General features: G+C 35.9%; 2 protein-coding genes across 2 annotated transcripts; both read left to right on the top strand.

Moving 5' to 3' along the window:
• Positions 1-5,831: 5,831 nt before the first annotated feature.
• LOC105778976 (uncharacterized) lies at positions 5,832-6,434 on the top strand. The gene has a single exon (XM_012602731.2). The coding sequence runs from the start codon at positions 5,832-5,834 to the stop codon at positions 6,432-6,434; it is 603 nt and encodes a 200-aa protein (XP_012458185.2).
• Positions 6,435-20,079: 13,645 nt separating this feature from the next.
• Positions 20,080-20,511, top strand: LOC128040482 (uncharacterized). The gene has a single exon (XM_052629245.1). The coding sequence runs from the start codon at positions 20,080-20,082 to the stop codon at positions 20,509-20,511; it is 432 nt and encodes a 143-aa protein (XP_052485205.1).
• The last annotated feature ends 264 nt before the right edge of the window (positions 20,512-20,775 follow it).

Here is a 20,775-nt window from a genome sequence, read left to right as displayed (position 1 = left end):
ATGGACATTTAAAATGGACTATTTTCTGTTTGTTTTTTTATATTTTTTTGTTTATTTATTTCTGATTTGGGCTGGGCAAATTTCGGTTATTACAGCTGTTTTAGGGCATACAAGGCCTTTTTCAATCTGTACACCATGGATTCAATACCAGAAGCTACAAAACATTGTGGTTGTTCAACATAAACCTCTTATTCAAGAAAACCATTCAAAATAGAAAACTTGACATCATGTTTACGCAATTTCCAATCCATTTGTGTTGCCAAAGTTAGCAGCAGTCTAATGGTATCCAACCTTGCCACTAGTGCAAAGGTTTTAGAGTAATCCACTCCATACTATTGGCTGAAGCCTAGTACCACTAGTTTAGCCTTTAGGCTATTTACAAATCCTTCAACATTCAACGTTTTCATGAACACTGATATCACACCACTTCTTGTGGATTGACCAATCAACAAGTTCCCAACATTAGTTGCAGATACTGGACAACTTGTGTGAGCAGCACTGTGTAGCTACATTCTGACCAACAGCTTGTGTAAGCAGACCTAGGTTACCATGTTTCGGGTGCTGGTCTTGAATGTCCTGCCGATGGCTGAGGTCCGACATTATTTGCGAATACTTGATAGCTTGTGTGAGTAGCATCGTGTAGCTTACATTCTGATCGTCAGCTTGTGTGACCAGTGTGATAGCCCGAAATAAGGCCTAATCAGAATAATGGTTTCTTAACCACAAATCTAAAGTGAAATAGTTTAATTTTATAAAGTTCTATTAATTTTCGATTGATTGAAATATTGTGTGAAAATATGGATAGGAAATTTTAATGATTTAATGCCTAATTTAATTTTTAGGACTAAATTGAGAAAAATACAAAGTGTGTCTAATTAGTGATTAAATGACTTAATTGAATTATTGCATGAAATTGGAATTGTTTATGCGGCGATTAGACCATAAATTAGTGATATGGCTTAATTTTGCAAGAAGGGCATGATAGTCGTTTGGCAATTCACCCCGGTAGTGTAAAAATGTACAATGATTTGAAGAAATTATAATGGTGGTCGGGTATGAAACGGGACATCTCTGAGTATGTGACAAAGTGTTTAGTGTGCCAACAAGTAAAAGCTGAACACCAAGTACCTTTAGGGTTACTTCAACCTATTATGGTGCCGGAGTGGAAGTGGGATAGAATTACTATGGATTTTGTTTCTGGATTGCCATTGCACCGAAAAAGAAAGACTCAATTTGGGTGATAGTTGATCGATTGACTAAGTCAGCTCATTTCATTCGTGTACGAATGAGTTTTTCACTTGACAAGTTAGCTGAGTTGTATATTGCTGAGATAGTCCGATTACATGGTGTGCCTATGTCTATTATATCTGATAGAGATCCACGGTTTACTTCAAGGTTTTGGAAGAAATTACAAGAGGCATTGGGTACTAAATTGAATTTTAGTACAGCATTCGACCCCCAAACCGATGGACAGTTTGAAAGAGTAATTCAAATACTCGAAGACATGTTGAGATGTTGTGTATTGGAATTTGAAGGTAATTGGGAAAGATATTAACCTTTGGTGGAATTTGCATATAATAATAGTTATCAATCGAGCATAAAAATGGCACCTTATGAAGCGTTGTATGGACGAAAGTGTCGGACTCCATTATATTGGACTGAACTTAATGAAAATCAGTTACATGGAGTCAATTTGGTAAAAGAAACCGAAGAAAAAGTGAAGATAATTCGTGATTGTTTGAAAGCTGCATCGGATCGACAGAAGTCGTATGCGGACTTGAAAAGAAAAGAGATTGAGTTTCAAGTGGGTGGTAAAGTATTTTTGAAAGTGTCTCCATGGAAGAAAATTTTGAGATTTGGCCGTAAGGGTAAATTAAGTCCAAGATTTATTGGTCCGTATGAAGTGATAGAAAGAATTGGTCCAGTGGCTTATCGATTGTCTTTACCACTAGAATTGGAAAGAATTCATAATGTGTTTCATGTTTCTATGTTGAGGCGATATCGATCAGACCTATCGCATGTGATTTCACCGACTGAAGTGGAAATTCGATCGGATATGACATACGAAGAAGAGCCGATTCGAATCTTAGCACGAGAAGTAAAACAGTTGAGAAACAAAGAAATTGCTTTAGTGAAAGTGTTATGGCAACGACATGGAGTGGAAGAGGCAACATGGGAAACCGAGGAGGCTATGAGGAAACAATATCCCAACTTATTCACTGGTAAGATTTTCGGGGACGAAAATCCCTAAGGGGGAGAATTGTGACACCGAAATAGGGCCAAATCGAATAGTGGTTTCAGAACCAAAATCCGACGTGAAATAGTTTAATTTTATAAAGTTCTATTAATTTTCGATTGATTGAAATATTGTGTGAAAATAGGAAATTTTAATGATTTAGTGCCTAATTGAATTTTTAGGACTAAATTGAGAAAAATACAAAGTGTGTCTAATTAGTGATTAAATGACTTAATTGAATTATTGCATGAAATTGGAAGTGTTTATGCGGCAATTAGACCATAAATTAGTGATATTGACACAAAAGGGTAATTCTAGAAAAAAAAATCTAAGTAATGGGTCAAGAGCATTTTTGTCCAAATTGAGTAAAAGACAAAATAAAGAGGAAATAAGTGTCCATCTTCTTCAAAATTAAAAAGCTTGCTGCCGAAACTTTCATGCTTCAATAGTTAGGGTTTTTTATTTTTCTAGGCTCAAATGTAAGTGATTTCTTGCCCCTTTTTTAATTATTTTCGTATTTTTGTGCTCATTGAAGCTTGAATTTCATGTTTCTACCATTTAATTTAAATGAAATCAAAGTTTAAAAATGGACCCATTCATGATATAATTGTAAATTGATTAGTGATGTTAGATAATGAATGTTTGAAGTGTTAATTACAAGTTTTACTAGATGAATTTCAATGAAAATGTTGAAAAAGGACTAAATTGTGAAAGATGGTAAAGTGTGCATGAAGTTGTGATTTTGTGAAATTGGGGCCTGTTATGAGCATGAAATATGATTTATTGAAGTTTGAAATTGAAGAATTTAGTGAATTTTATTTTTACGAGCTTTGGGACAAAAATGGAATTTTTGAAAAGTTATGGGAAAAAAATTTAAGTTCGTCAAAATATAGTGTATGAGTTGTATTTGAATGGAATATTAATAAAATGCATTAAATTGTGTTAATATAGATCAAGAAAGAAGAAATAGTGGAAGTGATCGGGGAAAAGAGAAGGTTATCAACTAATTTACAAAAATAGTCGTTTTGCATCCGAGGTAAGTTACGTGTAAATAATAGTTATATTTTTATAAATTGTGAATTATATTTGATATGTGAATTAATATTGAATGTGGAAGGAAAATTATTATGAATTGTTCAAGTGATAAAGTGTTTAAAATAAAGTGTTAAGTGTAAATTCCCGGTTGAACTTAGGAATAGAAGTGGATACAAGTGACATGTCACTAGAGACCAGTGTTACAGTGTTACAGTGTTACAGTGAGTCCCGGGTGCTGGGTGATCTAGCATGTGTTGCAGACACCTGACAGCTTGTGTGAGCAGGCCCGTGGACATTTCCAGTGTTATTGATCAGTGGTAGCTTCTGCTACATTTCAGTGGTAGAAGCACATATCAGTGGTAGCTACGGCTACATATCAGTGGTAGCTTCAGCTACATATCAGTGTGGCACTTATGTGCTAAATCTCTACGTATCTGTGTATATTACGAGTGTTCAATGGGATTATTAATGAGTTAAGGTGAATATGAAATGAAGTGTGTATGCAGGTACAATTGAAAAGAATGAGCATAAGTGATAAAGGTTAAGTGTGAAAATGTATATGCAAGTGAATTGGTAAGATTGTGCATGTGTAAGTGATTGAAATTGCTAAGAAATGTTTTGAATAGTTATAAGTTAGAAGTGTTAATTATTAAATGAGTATTATTGTTTACATGTAACATACTAAGCTATTAGTAGCTTACACCTTTCTTCCTTTCCTTTGTTTTATAATGTTTTGAGCTTGCTCGAATTGGGGATTGTCGGAGCTTGTACCACACTATCACAGCGATCTCGGTATTATGTGTTTTCAAAAAGTTTAAAGTTATGGAATGTATAGAGTCTTAATCATATTGAGTATGTTCATATGATATGGCTAAGATTAGCTATTGAAATGGTTAGTAAAGATTATGTTTTGGTGTTATGTATGTGGAAATGGTAGTTAAAACAAAGAAGCAGTTTCTTTGACAGCAGCAGTAACGTGAATGTGAAAAATCACCATAAATAGTAGAAATCGAATTACAGAGTGAATAATATATAGAATTAAATCTTATCAAGTCTATTTTTACATGAAAGAAACAGTGTAGGCAAAAGAATTTTATATTTTGAGATATTTGAATTTTAGTGTGACAGGGTCAGAATGGTTTTGAGGTCCCTGTTCTGACTTTAGAAAATCATTATAAATTTCACAGAAATAATTATTGGTCATAATTTATATTTCTATATTTCTTAGTGAGTCTATTTTCAAAAGAAACTAATTATAACCTTATACCTTTTCTGTATAATGAGAAAATTGATTTTTAGTGCCAAGAGGTCAGAACTGTCAAGTAGTGAAACAGGGGATAATTTAATGAATAAACTGTACTAATTTGCTTAACCAAAAATTATAAAAATTTTATGGTAAGAAGGTATATGAGTCTAGTTTCAGGGAAAATTTACGGAATTAAATTTTGAGTTTTTTAACTCAAGATACAATTAAATTAGTAACAGTCGCGCAGGTGGACAGTTTTGTTGTAAATAGTGAATTTAATTTTTAAAGTAAATTTTTATGCTCCGAATTGGTAAGTTAAATTGGATGACATCTCGTACTCGACTCCGGCGACGGTATCGGGTAAGGGACGTTACATTTAGTGGTATCAGAGCTACGGTTTAGTCGATTCTTGGACTAACATATCGAGTGTAATAGACTATCTATACATGCCATAATTGAATAATGATAGTGTGACGACTCTTGACATCTTAAAATGTTTGTTTTTTTATAGTAATGGATCCTAATCGAGATACAGCTGATGATGCTCAAAGTAATGTGCCTGTTGAAAGTCAACCCGAGACTCAGGGTTAAGGAGATGAGGCTAGGGAAGGTTTTCTCCATATGATGAGCAAGTGGTATACTGAGTTTGTTAGAACTAATCCTAATGCTCAACCTCCTCCGCCCCCTCCTATTCCTCAAGTTGTTCCCATAGCTCCTCAACAAATTGAAGTGTTAAGATTGTCAAAGCCTCCAATGGACAAAATTCGAAAGTATGGAGCCGAAGAGTTCCGAGCTAATGTAAATGATGATCCTGAAAGAGCAGAGTTCTGGCTTGATAATACCATCAGAGTGTTGGATGAATTATCTTGTACTCTAGAAGAAAGTCTCAAATGTGCTATCTCATTGTTGAGGGATTCGGCTTATAATTGGTGGAAAACTTTAGTGTCAGTGGTGCCTAAAGAGAAAGTTACATGGGATTTCGTTCAAGAAGAATTCCGAAAGAAGTATGTAAGTCAGTGTTTCATTGATCAAAAGAGAAAAGAGTTTCTTGAATTGAAACAAGGGCGCATGACGGTAGCCGAATATGAATGAGAATTTGTCAAATTAAGCAAGTATGCCCAAGAGTGTGTATCTAATGAAGCTACATTGCGCAAAAGGTTTGAAGATGGATTAAACGAGGATATCCGATTGTTAGTGGGAATCCTTGAAATTAAAGAGTTAGTGGTACTAGTTGAAAGAGCTATCAAGGCTGAAGAATTGAGCAAAGAGAAAAAAAAGGTGGAAAGTGAAGCAAGAGATGCAAGAAAAAGATCAATGGGCAAGTCATTTCTGTCTCAAGCGAAGAAGTCTAGAGAAATGAATACTCGATCGAATGCTTCTAGTGTGAATTTTCAAAGAGATCAAGGAAGACAATATTCAAGTTCTAAAGCTCAAGCGACTTCTATGGCAAGTGTAGGTAGTGTTAAACCTACTAGACCGGAATGTCAATATTGTGGAAAACGAAATTTAGGGGAATGTTATTTAATCAGCCGAGCATGTCTTAAATGTAGATCTCAAGATCATTTTGTGAAAGATTGTCCAGAAAGAGAAGAGATAGAAAAGTTTCAGAATGTGAGATCGAGCAGTGTGACTACTAAAGGAAGACCACCGAGAAATGTGGGGATTGGAACTAGTGGTAAAGGTGTAACAGAAGACACAACTGTAAGATCTAAAGCGAGAGCTCCAGCGAGAGCTTATGCCATCCGAGCTAGAGAGGAAGCACCTTCCCCTGATGTGATCACTGGGATATTTTCTCTTTACGAAACTAATGTTCTTGCATTGATTGATCCTGGTTCTACTCACTCGTATATATGCATGAATTTAGTGTCTGATAAGAATTTGTGTGTTGAATTGACTGAGTATGTGGTTAAAGTGTAGAATCCTTTAGGCAAGCATGTGATAGTTGATAAAATATGCAAAAATTGTCCTTTGATGATACAAGGTCAGTGTTTCCCTGCCAACTTAATATTGTTGCCATTTGATGAATTTGATGTTATTTTGGGAATGGATTGGTTGACATTGCATAAGGCCAAGATAGATTGTAGTCAAAAATTCTTGAGTTGAAGTGTAGTAGTGGTACAGTTCTTCGGGTTGAAACAGATAAGTCAAATGTAATGCCAATTGTGATTTATGCCATGTCTGCTCAGAAATGTTTGAAAAATGGTTGTGAAGCATATCTTACTTATGTGTTGAATACAAAAGTGTCTGAAATAAAGATCGAATCAGTGCCAGTGGTATGTGAATATTTAGATGTGTTCCCAGAAGAGTTGCCAGGTTTGCCTCCGATTAGAGAAGTAGAGTTTGGTATTGAAGTATTGCCAGGTACTGCTCCAATATCGATTGCTCCCTATAGAATGACACCAACTGAATTAAAAGAATTAAAAGTGCAATTACAAAAGTTGACAGATAAAGGATTTGTAAGACAAAGTTACTCTTCGTGGGGTGCTCCCGTGCTATTTGTGAAGAAAAAGGATGGGACATTGAGATTGTGTATTGATTATTGTCAACTTAACAAAGTGACAGTGAAGAATAAGTATCCATTGCCCCGAATAGATGACTTGTTTGATCAGTTAAAGGATGCCGCAGTGTTTTCCAAAATTAATTTGAGATCCGGATATTACCAATTGAGGGTTAAAGAGTCAGATGTGCCAAAGATTGCTTTCAGAACCCGATATGGCCACTATGAGTTTCTTGTAATGCCTTTTGGTCTGACTAATGCTCCAGCTATTTTTATGGATTTGATGAATCGGATTTTTCGGCCCTATTTGGATAAATTTGTGGTGGTGTTTATAGATGATATTCTTATTTATTCTCGAAGTGAAGCTGAGCATGCCGAACATTTAAGAATTGTGCTACAGACTCTGCGAGAAAAGAAATTGTTTGCTAAATTTAGCAAGAGTGAATTTTGACTCAGTGAAGTTGGATTTTTGGGACATGTTGTCTCGGGAGATGGCATTCGAGTGGATCCGAATAAGATATCGGCAATATTTGAATGGAAGCCTCCAAGAAATGTATCTGAAGTTAGGAGTTTTCTAGGATTAGCGGGATATTACCGTCGATTCGTAGATGGTTTTTCGATGATAGCTTCACCGATGAAAAAATTGTTGCAAAAAGATGTTAAGTTCGAATGGACTGAGGCACCAGTGTTAGTGCAACCCGAGTCAGGAAAGGAATTTGTTGTTTATAGTGACGCGTCGTTAAATGGGCTCGAATGTGTATTGATGCAAGAAGGAAAAGTGATAGCGTATGCTTCTCGACAGTTGAAACCGCATGAACGAAATTATCCTACCCATGATTCGGAGTTGGCTGCTATTGTCTTTGCTTTGAAGATTTGGCGTCATTATTTGTATGGTGAGAAATGTCGTGTTTTTACAGATCATAAAAGTTTGAAATATGTTATGACACAAAAAGATCTGAATTTGCGGCAATGAAGATGGTTGGAATTGATGAAAGATTATGAACTTGTGATAGATTATCATCCGGGAAAAACTAATATAGTTGCTGATGCTTTGAGTAGAAAGTCTCTCTTTGCTTTGAGAGCTTTGAATACGAGGTTAACATTGATTGAAGATGGATCATTGTTTGCAGAGTTAAAAGCTAGACCATTGTTTCTTCAAGAAATTTGTGAGGCTCAAAAAGTGGATAATGAATTGCAAAGAAGAAAGACTCAGTGTGCAGTGGACGATAATTCTGATTTTCGGATTGATTCAGATGGATGTTTAATGTTTCGTGACAGAGTATGTGTTCCGACAAATGTTGATTTAATCCAGAAAATTTTGCAAGAAGGGCATGACAGTCGTTTGGCAATTCACCCGGTAGTGTAAAAATGTACAATGATTTGAAGAAATTATATTGGTGGTCCGGTATGAAACGGTACATCTCCGAGTATGTGACAAAGTGTTTAGTGTGCCAACGATTAAAAGCTGAACACCAAGTACCTTTAGGGTTACTTCAACCTATTATGGTGCCGGAGTGGAAGTGGGATAGAATTACTATGGATTTTGTTTCCGGATTGCCATTGTCACCGAAAAAGAAAGACTCAATTTGGGTGATAGTTGATCGATTGACTAAGTCAGCTCATTTCATTCATGTACGAATGTGTTTTTCACTTGACAAGTTAGCTGAGTTGTATATTGCTGAGATAGTCCGATTACATGGTGTGCCTATGTCTATTATATCTGATAGAGATCCACGGTTTACTTCAAGGTTTTGGAAGAAATTACAAGAGGCATTGGGTACTAAATTGAATTTTAGTACAGTATTCGACCCCCAAACCGATGGACAGTTTGAAAGAGTAATTCAAATACTCGAAGACATGTTGAGATGTTGTGTATTGGAATTTGAAGGTAATTGGGAAAGATATTTACCTTTGGTGGAATTTGCATATAATAATAGTTATCAATCGAGCATAAAAATGGCACCTTATGAAGCATTGTATGGACGAAAGTGTCGGACTCCATTATATTGAACTGAACTTAATGAAGATCAGTTACATGGAGTCGATTTGGTAAAAGAAACCGAAGAAAAAGTGAAGATAATCCGTGATTGTTTGAAAGCTGCATCGGATCGACAGAAGTCGTATGCGGACTTGAAAAGAAAAGAGATTGAGTTTCAAGTGGGTGATAAAGTATTTTTGAAAGTGTCTCCATGGAAGAAAATTTTGAGATTTGGCCATAAGGGTAAATTAAGTCCAAGATTTATTGGTCCGTATGAAGTGATAGAAAGAATTGGTCCAGTGGCTTATCGATTGTCTTTCCCACTAGAATTGGAAAGAATTCATAATGTGTTTCATGTTTCTATGTTGAGGCGATATCGATCAGACCCATCGCATGTGATTTCACCGAGTGAAGTGGAAATTCGATCGGATATGACATACGAAGAAGAGCCGATTCGAATCTTAGCACGAGAAGTAAAACAGTTGAGAAACAAAGAAATTGCTTTAGTGAAAGTGTTATGGCAACGACATGGAGTGGAAGAGGCAACATGGGAAACCGAGGAGGCTATGAGGAAACAATATCCCAACTTATTCACTGGTAAGATTTTCGGGGACGAAAATCCCTAAGGGGGAGAATTGTGACAGCCCGAAATAGGGCCAAATCGGAATAGTGGTTTCGTAACCAAAAATCCGACGTGAAATAGTTTAATTTTATAAAGTTCTATTAATTTTCGATTGATTGAAATATTGTGTGAAAATAGGAAATTTTAATGATTTAGTGCCTAATTGAATTTTTAGGACTAAATTTAGAAAAACACAAAGTGTGTCTAATTAGTGATTAAATGACTTAATTGAATTATTGCATGAAATTGGAAGTGTTTATGCGGCAATTAGACCATAAATTAGTGATATGGACACAAAAGGGTAATTCTAGAAAAAAAAATATCTAAGTAATGGGTCAAGGGCATTTTTGTCCAAATTGAGTAAAAGACAAAATAAAAAGGAAATAAGTGTCCATCTTCTTCAAAATTAAAAAGCTTGCTGCCGAAACTTTCATGCTTCAATAGTTAGGGTTTTTTATTTTTCTAAGCTCAAATGTAAGTGATTTCTTGCCCCTTTTTTAATTATTTTCGTATTTTTATGCTCATTGAAGCTTGAATTTCATGTTTCTACCATTTAATTTAAATGAAATCAAAGTTTAAAAATGGACCCATTCATGATATAATTGTAAATTGATTAGTGATGTTAGATAATGAATGTTTGAAGTGTTAATTACAAGTTTTACTAGATGAATTTCAATGAAAATGTTGAAAAAGGACTAAATTGTGAAAGATGGTAAAGTGTGCATGAAGTTGAGATTTTGTGAAATTGGGGGCTGTTTTGAGCATGAAATATGATTTAGTGAAGTTTGAAATTTAAGAATTTAGTGAATTTTTTTACGAGCTTTGGGACAAAAGTGGAATTTTTGAAAAGTTATGGGAAAATAATATAAGTTCGTCAAAATATAGTGTATGAGTTGTATTTGAGTGGAATATTGATAAAATACATTAAATTGTGTTAATATAGATCAAGAAAGAAGAAATAGTGGAAGTGATCGGGGAAAAGAGAAGGTTATCGACTAATTTACAAAAATAGTCGTTTTGCATCCGAGGTAAGTTACGTGTAAATAATAGTTATATTTTTATAAATTGTGAATTATATTTGATATGTGAATTAATATTGAATATGGAAGGAAAATTATTATGAATTGTTCAAGTGATAAAGTGTTTAAAATAAAGTGTTAAGTGTAAATTCCCGGTTGAACTTAGGAATAGAAGTGGATACAAATGACATGTCACTAGAGACCAGTGTTATAGTGTTACAGTGTTACAGTGAGTCCGAGGTGCTGGGTGATCTAGCATGTGTTGCGAGACACTGACGACTTGTGTGAGCAGGCCATGGACATTTTCGGTGTTATTGATCGATGGTAGCTTGGCTACATTTCGATGGTAACCGGCTACATATCAGTGGTAGCTACGGCTACATATCAGTGCTAGCTTCGGCTACATATCAGTGTGACACTTATGTGCTAAATCTCTACGTATCTGTGTATACTCCAAGTGTTCAACGGGATTAATAATGAGTTAAAGTGAATATGAAATGAAGTGTGTATGCAGGTACATTTGAAAAGAATGAGCATAAGAGATAAATGTTAAGTGTGAAAATGTATATGCAAGTGAATTGGTAAGATTGTGCATGTGTAAGTGATTGAAATTGCTAAGAAATGTTTTGAATAGTTATAATTTAGAAGTGTTAATTATTAAATGAGTATTATTGTTTACATGTAACATACTAAGCTATTAGTAGCTTACATCTTTCTTCCTTTCCTTTATTTTATAGTGTTTTGAGCTTGCTCAAATTAGGGATTGTCGGAGCTCGTACCACACTATCACAGCGATCTCGGTATTATGTGTTTTCAAAAAGTTTAAAGTTATGGCATGTATAGAGCCTTAATCATACTGAGTATGTTCATATGATATGGCTAAGATTAGCTATTGAAATGGTTAGTAAAGACTATGTTTTGGTGTTATGTATGTGGAAATGGTAGTTAAAACAAAGAAGCAGTTTCTTTGACAGCAGCAGTGACGTGAATGTGAAAAATCACCATAAATAGTAGAAATGGAATTACAGAGTGAATGATATAAACAGTGTAGGCAAAGGAATTTTATAGTTTGAGATATTTGAATTTTAGTGTGACAGGGTTAGAATGGTTTTTGAAGTCCCCTGTTCTGACTTTAGAAAATCATTATAAATTTTACAGAAAGAATTATGGGTCATAATTTATATTTCTAGATTCCTTAGTGAGTCTATTTTCAAAAGAAACTAATGATAACCTTATATGTATTCTGTATAATGAGAAAATTGATTTTTAGTGCCAAGAGGTCAGAACTATCAAGTAGTGAAATATGGGAGACTTTAATGAATAAACTGTACTAATTGGCTTAAAAAAATTCTAAAAATTTTATGGTAAGAAGGTATATGAGTGTGGTTTCAGGGAAAATTTACGGATTTAAATTTTGAGTTTCATAACTCAAGATATAATTAAATTAGTGTCAGTCGCGCAGGAGGACAGTTTTGTTGTGAATAGTGAATTTAATTTTTAAAGTAAATTTTTATGCTCTGAATTGGTAAGTTAAATTGGATGACATCTCGTACTCGACTCTAGCTACGGTCTCGGGTAAGGGGTGTTACAACCAGACCCATTTTACAGCTCATATGAGCTTCGACTATATGTTTAACACACTTTGTGTGAGCTTTCCATGTATCCGATATTAGTTTAACTGGTTCAACGAGCATAAAAAGGGAAGGAACGGTAAGTATTCAAATCACTTATGTCATGAATTTATAAAAAGAAATGAAAAGGTAATGTTCAATGAAAGTATGTTTACACTCATGAAATTGAAGATTTAAAATGATGTTGTTCATGTATATGACTTACCTTATGTTACGTCAAGTGATTTATGAGTTGATGCTCTAACATGAGTTGTGGATGATGCTTAGGCTTGTGCCAAGCTTATGATTGGATTATATCATGCTTAGTCTTAATGAAATATATTGAAACAGTAAGTGTTCAATTGGTAATATGCTTATGTACATGAAAAGGTGGTATAAATTAAAGTATGTAATTTCTTATTAAATGGCTTATTATGTAGTTGATTCCAGAAGAGCTATGTTAAATGCACTAGCTCGTAGTCATGGTTGATCTTATGCTTACATATTGTGTTATGCATATGAAAAGGGTATGAAAAGCTAATGAAAATGGTAAGTTCATAGTTAAAATGAAATAGGATGAAATAAAAATGAATGATGAGTTGAAAGATGTACTTGTATGTAAGAAGTTTTTGTATGCTATGGATGAATATACCTAGTTCATGAAAAATATGCTAATTAATAAATTGATGTTGTTATTTAAGCAAAAGTAAGTAAATGAAATGGAAAGTAAGTAAATGGAAGGGTTCAAAGTCTTATGAAATCCTACTATGCTAGGAATGATAAGTATATGTAGTGTTGATAGACTTATTCCATTGTGAGTTGATGACTATGGTTCGATAAATCTTGAGGCATTGGTATAGGTTTATATTTAATCTATAAAGTTCATTATTGAAATGAAATGATATGTTTAAAGTTTATACAAGCTTACTAAGCATTCATTGCTTATGTGGTTATCTTTCTCTTACTTTATAGATTACCGGAAGCTCGATCGGGTTGGAAGCTAGTTAGAGATCCATCACACTATCCATCGATTTTATTGGTAGATTTTGATCGTGGTTACAATGGCATGTATAGGTGGACTAGGTCTAATGTTTAGTTAATGATATTGGTATGTAATGTTGCTTTGAATTTGTGAAACTTATGTTACTTTGATGCATTAATGGTTGGTGTTTATATGATCAAATTGATGCATAGTTTTATGGGCAAAATGGTAAGTGTTGGCATGTTTACAAAATGATCATTTAAGGCATGATTTGATATGGAATTTAGTCAACTATAATTGGTTAAATTATGACCCATTTAGTATGTTTGAATGTGATTTTGGCATGTGGTCAAATATATATAAGTTAGGTATATGTATATTTGAGATGCATGAAAATAATGGTTAAATGATAAGTTCTAATGACATGGTATAATTTAAGTATGGTATGTTTTAAAATGGTAGCAAGGTGACCAATTATGCATATGTGTAGTTAAGTTGAGTGCTTGCTTTTGAGGTGCCTTATATGGCATATTGGTTGAATGAAATTTTGTTATTCGAATTGGTCTTATTATCCATGTTTTAGGTACGTTTTAAGGCTTTGTGTATATGTGCAAGTGGCTTGTAGGTTTGTGTTTTAAAGGGTGAGGAAAATGGCTTGATTTTGGTCATTTTCTTATCCACACAGCCTAAGACACAGGCGTGTGTCTCAGCCGTGTGTGACATACGGCTATGTGAGATGACCGTGTGTCCCTTGTAGGTGTTTTAAAAGGTTGCATTTTAAGAGTTACATGGCCTGACACATGGGCGAGTGGCTTGGCCGTGTGAACCAAGTCAAAAAATTACATGGGCACGGACACGGGCTGGGACACGACCGTGTGTCCCTACTTCGTACGGCCACACGGCCTGAGACATGGTCTTGTGTCTCAACCGTGTGAGTCACACGGCCATGTGATCCTTGCAGTGTGAAATTTTCTATCTTTTTCCATAAAATTCAAAATGCTTCTGATTTAGTCCCGAATTGTTTTTAAAGTGTTTCTAAGGCCCCGAGGGCTCGAATAAGGGATGATATGCATGTTTTTGAATAAAATATGATATGATTCATGAAATTTTTTAGAATGAATGATTTTAAGTTACGTTTTTATAGTAATGCTCTGAAACCCTATTCTGAAGATGGATAAGGGTAAGGGGTATTACAAAAAGCTAGTGCATTGTGTGTATGACTTCGGTAGTATGTAGTGTCATTCACAATAATGAAATTCATAGCCTAAAACATGGGTAAATGATATCCACTCATTAGCATTACATGGTTGATGAAAAGTAAATGTGGCCACGGGTCATACGTCTTTGTAATGGATGACTTGATCACTATTTGATAGTGATTGCTTTTCATGAAGGAAGATGTAATGGTTACAATGAGATAAAATAGGATCATATTTGGAGAACAGATATTACCCTAAAGAGATCAGTGATATCCTATGAGGGTAACACACTTATGAAGAGGTCAATGAACGAGTACTGAGTAGTTTTTTTCACAATGGTACATCGTTGAGGAGAGCTCAGCCACGATACTATAGTGGATGAACTTGTGACTAAATGAGTTTATAATTAATAGGAAAAAAGCCGAAACTTAATTATAAATCATTTGAGCCTTAACTACATATGTTTAATCGGTCCCTCCGTTTGCTCGTTGAAACCAAAAAAGAATTGCGTGTTTGAAAAGAAATGAATAGAAAAAGAGAAATGGGAAACATTCAAGAATGATTATGATTTTCTCCAAAATGGAAAAATAGAAGCATTTGAAAATGAATGTAAGTTTCCAAATATGGAAATTCGCAATCCTATATAGGATTACTTAAAAAATGATGGAAGAATGAGTTTATATTTTTGGATTGTTTTGAATCCCGAAAATGAAAATAAATCATTAGGTCATAATAAACATGTTTTGTTGTGACATATTGAACGAATTTTCGTGAAATTGTACTAGGGATAAAATCGTCAAAATTTTATTGGGGTAAATTTGGGATGACAAAATTATTTAATATTTAAATATTAAAGTTTATTTTTGAAAATAAAAAAATTAAATCTAGCTGGATCATATTACAGAGTACTGGGTCAAAAAGGACCAAGAAATAATCATAATTAGACCCGATGTGAGAAAGGCCTAAAACCCCTCATGTAAGGAGGTGGGGCGGAAAAACCCTAGTATCATTAACTAGAGTTGCCGCCCCCTTTATCCTAGTTATAGTTTTTATAGTGGAAATAAACTTTTACAACTCTACAAGGGTTATACCTTCTCTTTCTATAAATAGATGGCACCGGTAGAGCTATGAAGACAACTCTTGAGAGATTGTTATTTTGCCGAAAAATAGAGAGAATTTATTCTCAACTTATAAACATATTTTTCAGAATAACAATTTTTATCGGTTTATATTAAAGAAGAGAGAATTATCGTTTTGACCCCAAAAGGAAAACTTTTTCTAGTTCTGTATTTTGATTTAATTGGTTCGAGCCCACGCTCGAAGAAAATCATGGTACGAGAATAGTGGAGAAGATCGTTTGATTCAAAATTGAAAAACATCAATGATTCACTTATCCAAAAATACATGTACGAATTTGGTTAAGGTTTATTGCTATAAAAATCACATACCAGGTCAGTTTTTAAATTTTAATTTTCTATTGTGTAAGAAAATTGTTTTCAAATTGGGTTTTTCTCAATAGGCTTGAATCTAAACCAATCTTCAAAGGATGTCATCCCTTTCACAGCTTTGGTTGGCAGCCTATTGAGCAAGTACACAGATGTGTTGACAGCCTTTGCCTAAAAATTATTTGGCAGCTTCTGGAACGCCCTGAATAATTTATTTTTTCTTTTGTAAATACTTAACACAAATGTGTATTTGCTTTAGTGGCTAAAAATTCTAGATGTGTGTAAGAGGTCCTGGGTTCAAGTCCCACCTTTAGCAAATTTTGTTATTTTTCTAATCCTAGCCTTACCCTATTTGAGTGGGTTTATATAACACTTTCTGTTAATTCATATCAGAATGAGCTTGTTGATTTGAGTGGTAAGGGAGTTAGTGTGTTGGAGGTCCTATGTTCGAATCTCTGTGCGAGCGTGGATGTTATTTTTGCTCCGGTTGTAAAATTGAGAGTGTTTGGGTGGGGTTAGAATTCTAAAGTGGTTAAGATTTAGTGGGATAATGGGGGTTGAGATTTAGTGGGATAGTGGTCAAAATATAAAAATTTATTTTTTATTTAATTTTTCTCTCTCATGCCAGAATTCTTGTTCATTTTTTTGACGTATTTCCAAACTCTCAAGTTTTTTTCTTCTCCATCTATTTCTGCCCTTTCTTTTTCTTTTGGTTGGGGTTTCTTTTACTTGCGTTGTTCGATCGAAGTGTAGAGGAGGTAAATTGATCTGTTGTTGGGTATTCTGTAAGTAACATTATGTTGTTAATCTCGTTGTTTATTTCATAAATCTCTGTTGTGAAAAGTGCGTTGTTGTTTATCCGTATGTGGGATTAATTATTAGTGTTGTTGATCGATTTAGCGGGATCACAAGAGGGATTTAATCCTTCAGCAAGTGAGGGGTTGAGGAGCATCATTTCGTTTAAAGTGAACACTTCGATTTTAGAAGGGGTTTTTAATTCTTCGATTGTTTCGATTTTGACTTGGTATCCTTAATCAAATTATAGGTTCTGGTGGTCTTAGGATTGCTTCTACTATGAAAATAAACCAGGTGTGTTCCCAAAACACAGAAAATTAAGCTTCGGCGAAAGCCAAAAACCTTACTGTCGATGCCACACGAGCATGTTCCTGGCCGTGCAGTTGGCCGTGTGTGAGACACGACCAAGTGTCTGACGAAGGTGCGGTCGTGCGCTTGACACGGCCATGTGCTGGTGTGGGTGTGGCCATGTGAGCCATACGGGCTAGGCCAAGTTGGGCGTGTGGGCCTACACAGGCATGCCACACGGGCGTGTAGGTTTTGGGCCAGGCCGTGTGGGCCACACGGGTGAGGCCAATTTGGACGTGTGGACCCATATTTCTAAAATTTTCCCTAAGGTCACACGGGTCATTCCGATCAACTGTGGGCCTACCGTAGGGTCGGTAAGGGCTAACCAGACCCTAAGATTATGATATAAGATATTCTGATACTCTGCTCTAAGTAAAACACTGTTATGTTTGTCTGATAATTCTGTTAAGTATATATAAAAGACATCTGTATATAAGCATGTTATGCATGATATTACTGTATCTGATATTTTTGTATCTATGATTGGGGTGGGTTTTTGAATATGTGGAGGAAGTGTTATGTATGATGACATTCGCCTATATTCTGGCAGCTTGGCTGCATATTATTTGATATGTGTCGTAATGGCACAATGTAGTGTGTAGGGTTGGGTCGGTGTTTTTAACCCCACATGGTGTGATAGGATGGTCAGAGTTGATGTGTAGAGGATGGGGGTAGGATTTTGTATATCTATTCTGCATATCTAAATCTGTTATCTGTACTGTATTTGTAAAGGACTTAAGTCCGAATCTGAATCTGACTATATATGAGATTTCTGTGTGTATAGTATGTCTATTTCTGTTGGGTTACACACTGAGTTATAAAAAATCATATCTGTTTATCTGCTCTGTTCAGGTAATCCATAGACTTAGGCGAATTGTAGCAATAGAGACTCAGCGGTGACCACTCGACCGAGAACTGTTATACTTAGTAATTTATGGTTTTTATTTAAAATTTTGGATTTTATTGAGAGTTTGTAATTTTTGGGACTCTCTAGATTGTATGGTTCTTAACTTGGTTTTGATTTCGTTTTCTTGTTAATTTTCATGGCTTGAAAAAATATTTTATGAAAATGAAGGTTTTACGCAAACAATGGTTTTACTAAAAATACGAATTTGATTTCCAAAATATATCGAGTTTACTAAACTTCCGCTCAAAATTGTGTTTTGGCAAATGAAACAATTGAATAAAGTTTCCAGTAATAGTTATAAAATGAATATGGGTTTTAAAAACTTGGATGAACTATTGAACAACTATACAAAGTTTTATCGAAGTAACACTATTTTCAAAACCCTCCTTTGTTACACTCTCTGATTCAGCCATAATGTGTAGGCTGAATTTGGGGTGTTACATTTAGTGGTATCAGAGTCAAGTTGTAAAACTAAGGCTATAAAATTTTGGGTTCCAAAATTGTGTTTCAAAAAGAAGTAATTTTCAAATAATTTGGATAATTTTGAGAAAGTATGGGGTACACCGAGTCTCCAGCGCTAATCCTGTAAGTATTTCTGAACTTAGTATCTTTTGAAAACATTGTAGTTAGTACTTTTTGAAACTGTACTGAGATAGTTAGAGACTGAAACCTCTGAAAGCATTTCTGAACTTCTAATTATTTGTGCATAAAATATTTGTTAATAAATACTGGAACTGATACATAAAATTTTATAATGTAGACAAAACTTGAAATATACGATGAGCACTCGTGGAATTCACGGCCGTAGTATTCATGGGCGCGGTAGAGGCCATAGGGGGGCTCGAGCTGAGTCTTCCTCTCTAGGCAGTATGCTAAATTTAAATACGAGTGAGACACCGGTTTCACCTGCCACTGAGACTGGGTCTCAAAGCCCGTCCGACTGGGGACGGTGCATTGTCCCGAGCCATGTTGAGGGTGTTGGAGAGGGTCGCTGGATCCCATTCTGGATCTGAGGGCCCTAGGTCAGTAACTGAACAACTCCAGTCCAATGGCGCTGAGCTGTTTAGGGATTTCACTAGAGTCGCCCCTACTGTGGCTGAGTATTGGTTGGAGGCCATTGAGAGGATCATGAATGATATAAACTGTACTCCCGAGCAGAAACTTAACGGTGCAGTCTCTTTGCTTCGCGACGAGGCGTATCAGTGGTGGTTATCAGTTGAGGAGGGTACTCAACCGGATCATTTGAACTAGGATTTCTTCAAGACTGCTTTCCAAGGAAAGTATGTAGGGGCGAGCTATGTGGATGCTCGTAGGCATGAGTTCATAAATCTCATGCAAGGTGATAAATCAGTGGCCGAGTATAAGGCCGAGTTTCTGAGATTGATCCGCTACTCTTTAGGCATTGTGGCATCTGAGTATGAGAAATGCATCCGCTTTGAGGATGGCTTGAAGGATCATTTGAAGGTACTGATTGCTCTATAGAGGGGGCGCATGGAGCGTCAGAATGGGGACCGAGAGAGAGGCAAGAATAAGAGGGATTCGGAGCCCTCTAGTTCTGTTTAGAGACCTAAGAAACAGGCCAGACCTGATGGGCCTGTCAGAGTGGGGGTTTTTGTTGCTCCTACTGGGATTCAGCCATATAATGATTGTGGTAGACGCATCCGAGTGAGTGTTAGAGGAGGTTAGGGGCTTGCTGAAGGTGTGGATCCTTGGAGCATCGTATTAGAGAGTGTCCACAGCGGGCTGACCAAATGCAAGCTTCAGGACTGAGTTCGGTACAACCTCAGAGGGCAGTTCAGCAGCCACCTAGGGGCCGTGGACCAGCTAGGGGTGGTAATGGTATAGGCCAAGGACAGAGAGCACCGGGCAGAGGTGCTAATTAGACTGAGGCGAGGTAGCCTGCACTGGTTTATGCTGATCATCGCCAAGAGGATAGAGACACTCCTGATGTTATCATGGGTACATTCTTTATTTTTGATGTACCGTATACTGCTTTGATAGACATAGGTTCTACACACTTCTATGTAACTAGTTCTGTTTCTGAAAACCTGGGGATTTCTGTTGAGAGCACTTCTAGTGAGATCACTGTACTGAGTTCGTTGGGGCAGTCTATTCGGGTTAATAAACTTTATAGGAATGTTCATTAGAAGTGCAAATCTGATGGAGTTACCATTTGGAGAGTTCGACTTGATTCTGGGAATGGATTGGTTGGTTGAGCACCGAGTCAGTTTGGATTGTGCGACTAAAAGGGTCGTTCTAAGGATCGAGGATGATAAGAAAGTGGTTGTGATCGGTGAGCGTCGAGATTATCTATCCAATGTGATCTTCACTCTTGTGGCTGAGAAATTGGTTCGAAAAGGGTGTGAGGCGTATATGCCTTTTGTCAGTGTTTCAGTTTTTAGGGACTCTTCTATTGGGGATATCAGAATAGTGAGGGATTTTCCAGATATCTTTCCTGAAGAGTTACCGACTTTACCTCTGAATCGAGAAGTTGAATTCGGCAATGAGCTTCTACCGGGTACAGCTCCGGTGTCTATTGCTCCCTATCGTATGGCATCGAAAGAGCATGCAAAGTTTAAGGCTCAACTTTAAGAACTTCTGGATCGTGGTTTCATCCGCCCTAGTGTGTCTCCGTGGAAGGGACCGGTTCTGTTTGTGAAGAAAAAAGATGGCACAATAAGGATGTGTATCGATTATCGATAGTTGAATAAACTGACTATGGAGAATAAGTATCCACTTCCGAGGATCGATGATTTGTTTGATCAGATCCGAGGGGCTTCAGTGTTTTCGAAGATTGATCTTCGTTCTGGGTATCATCAGCTGAGAGTTAAGGAAATGGATGTTCATAAGACTACA

This window comes from Gossypium raimondii, chromosome 4 (assembly GCF_025698545.1).
Source record: "Gossypium raimondii isolate GPD5lz chromosome 4, ASM2569854v1, whole genome shotgun sequence".
NCBI classification, from domain to species: domain Eukaryota; kingdom Viridiplantae; phylum Streptophyta; class Magnoliopsida; order Malvales; family Malvaceae; genus Gossypium; species Gossypium raimondii.
Note: the sequence above shows the minus strand (reverse complement) of the source record. Positions and strands in the feature narration are given on the sequence as shown.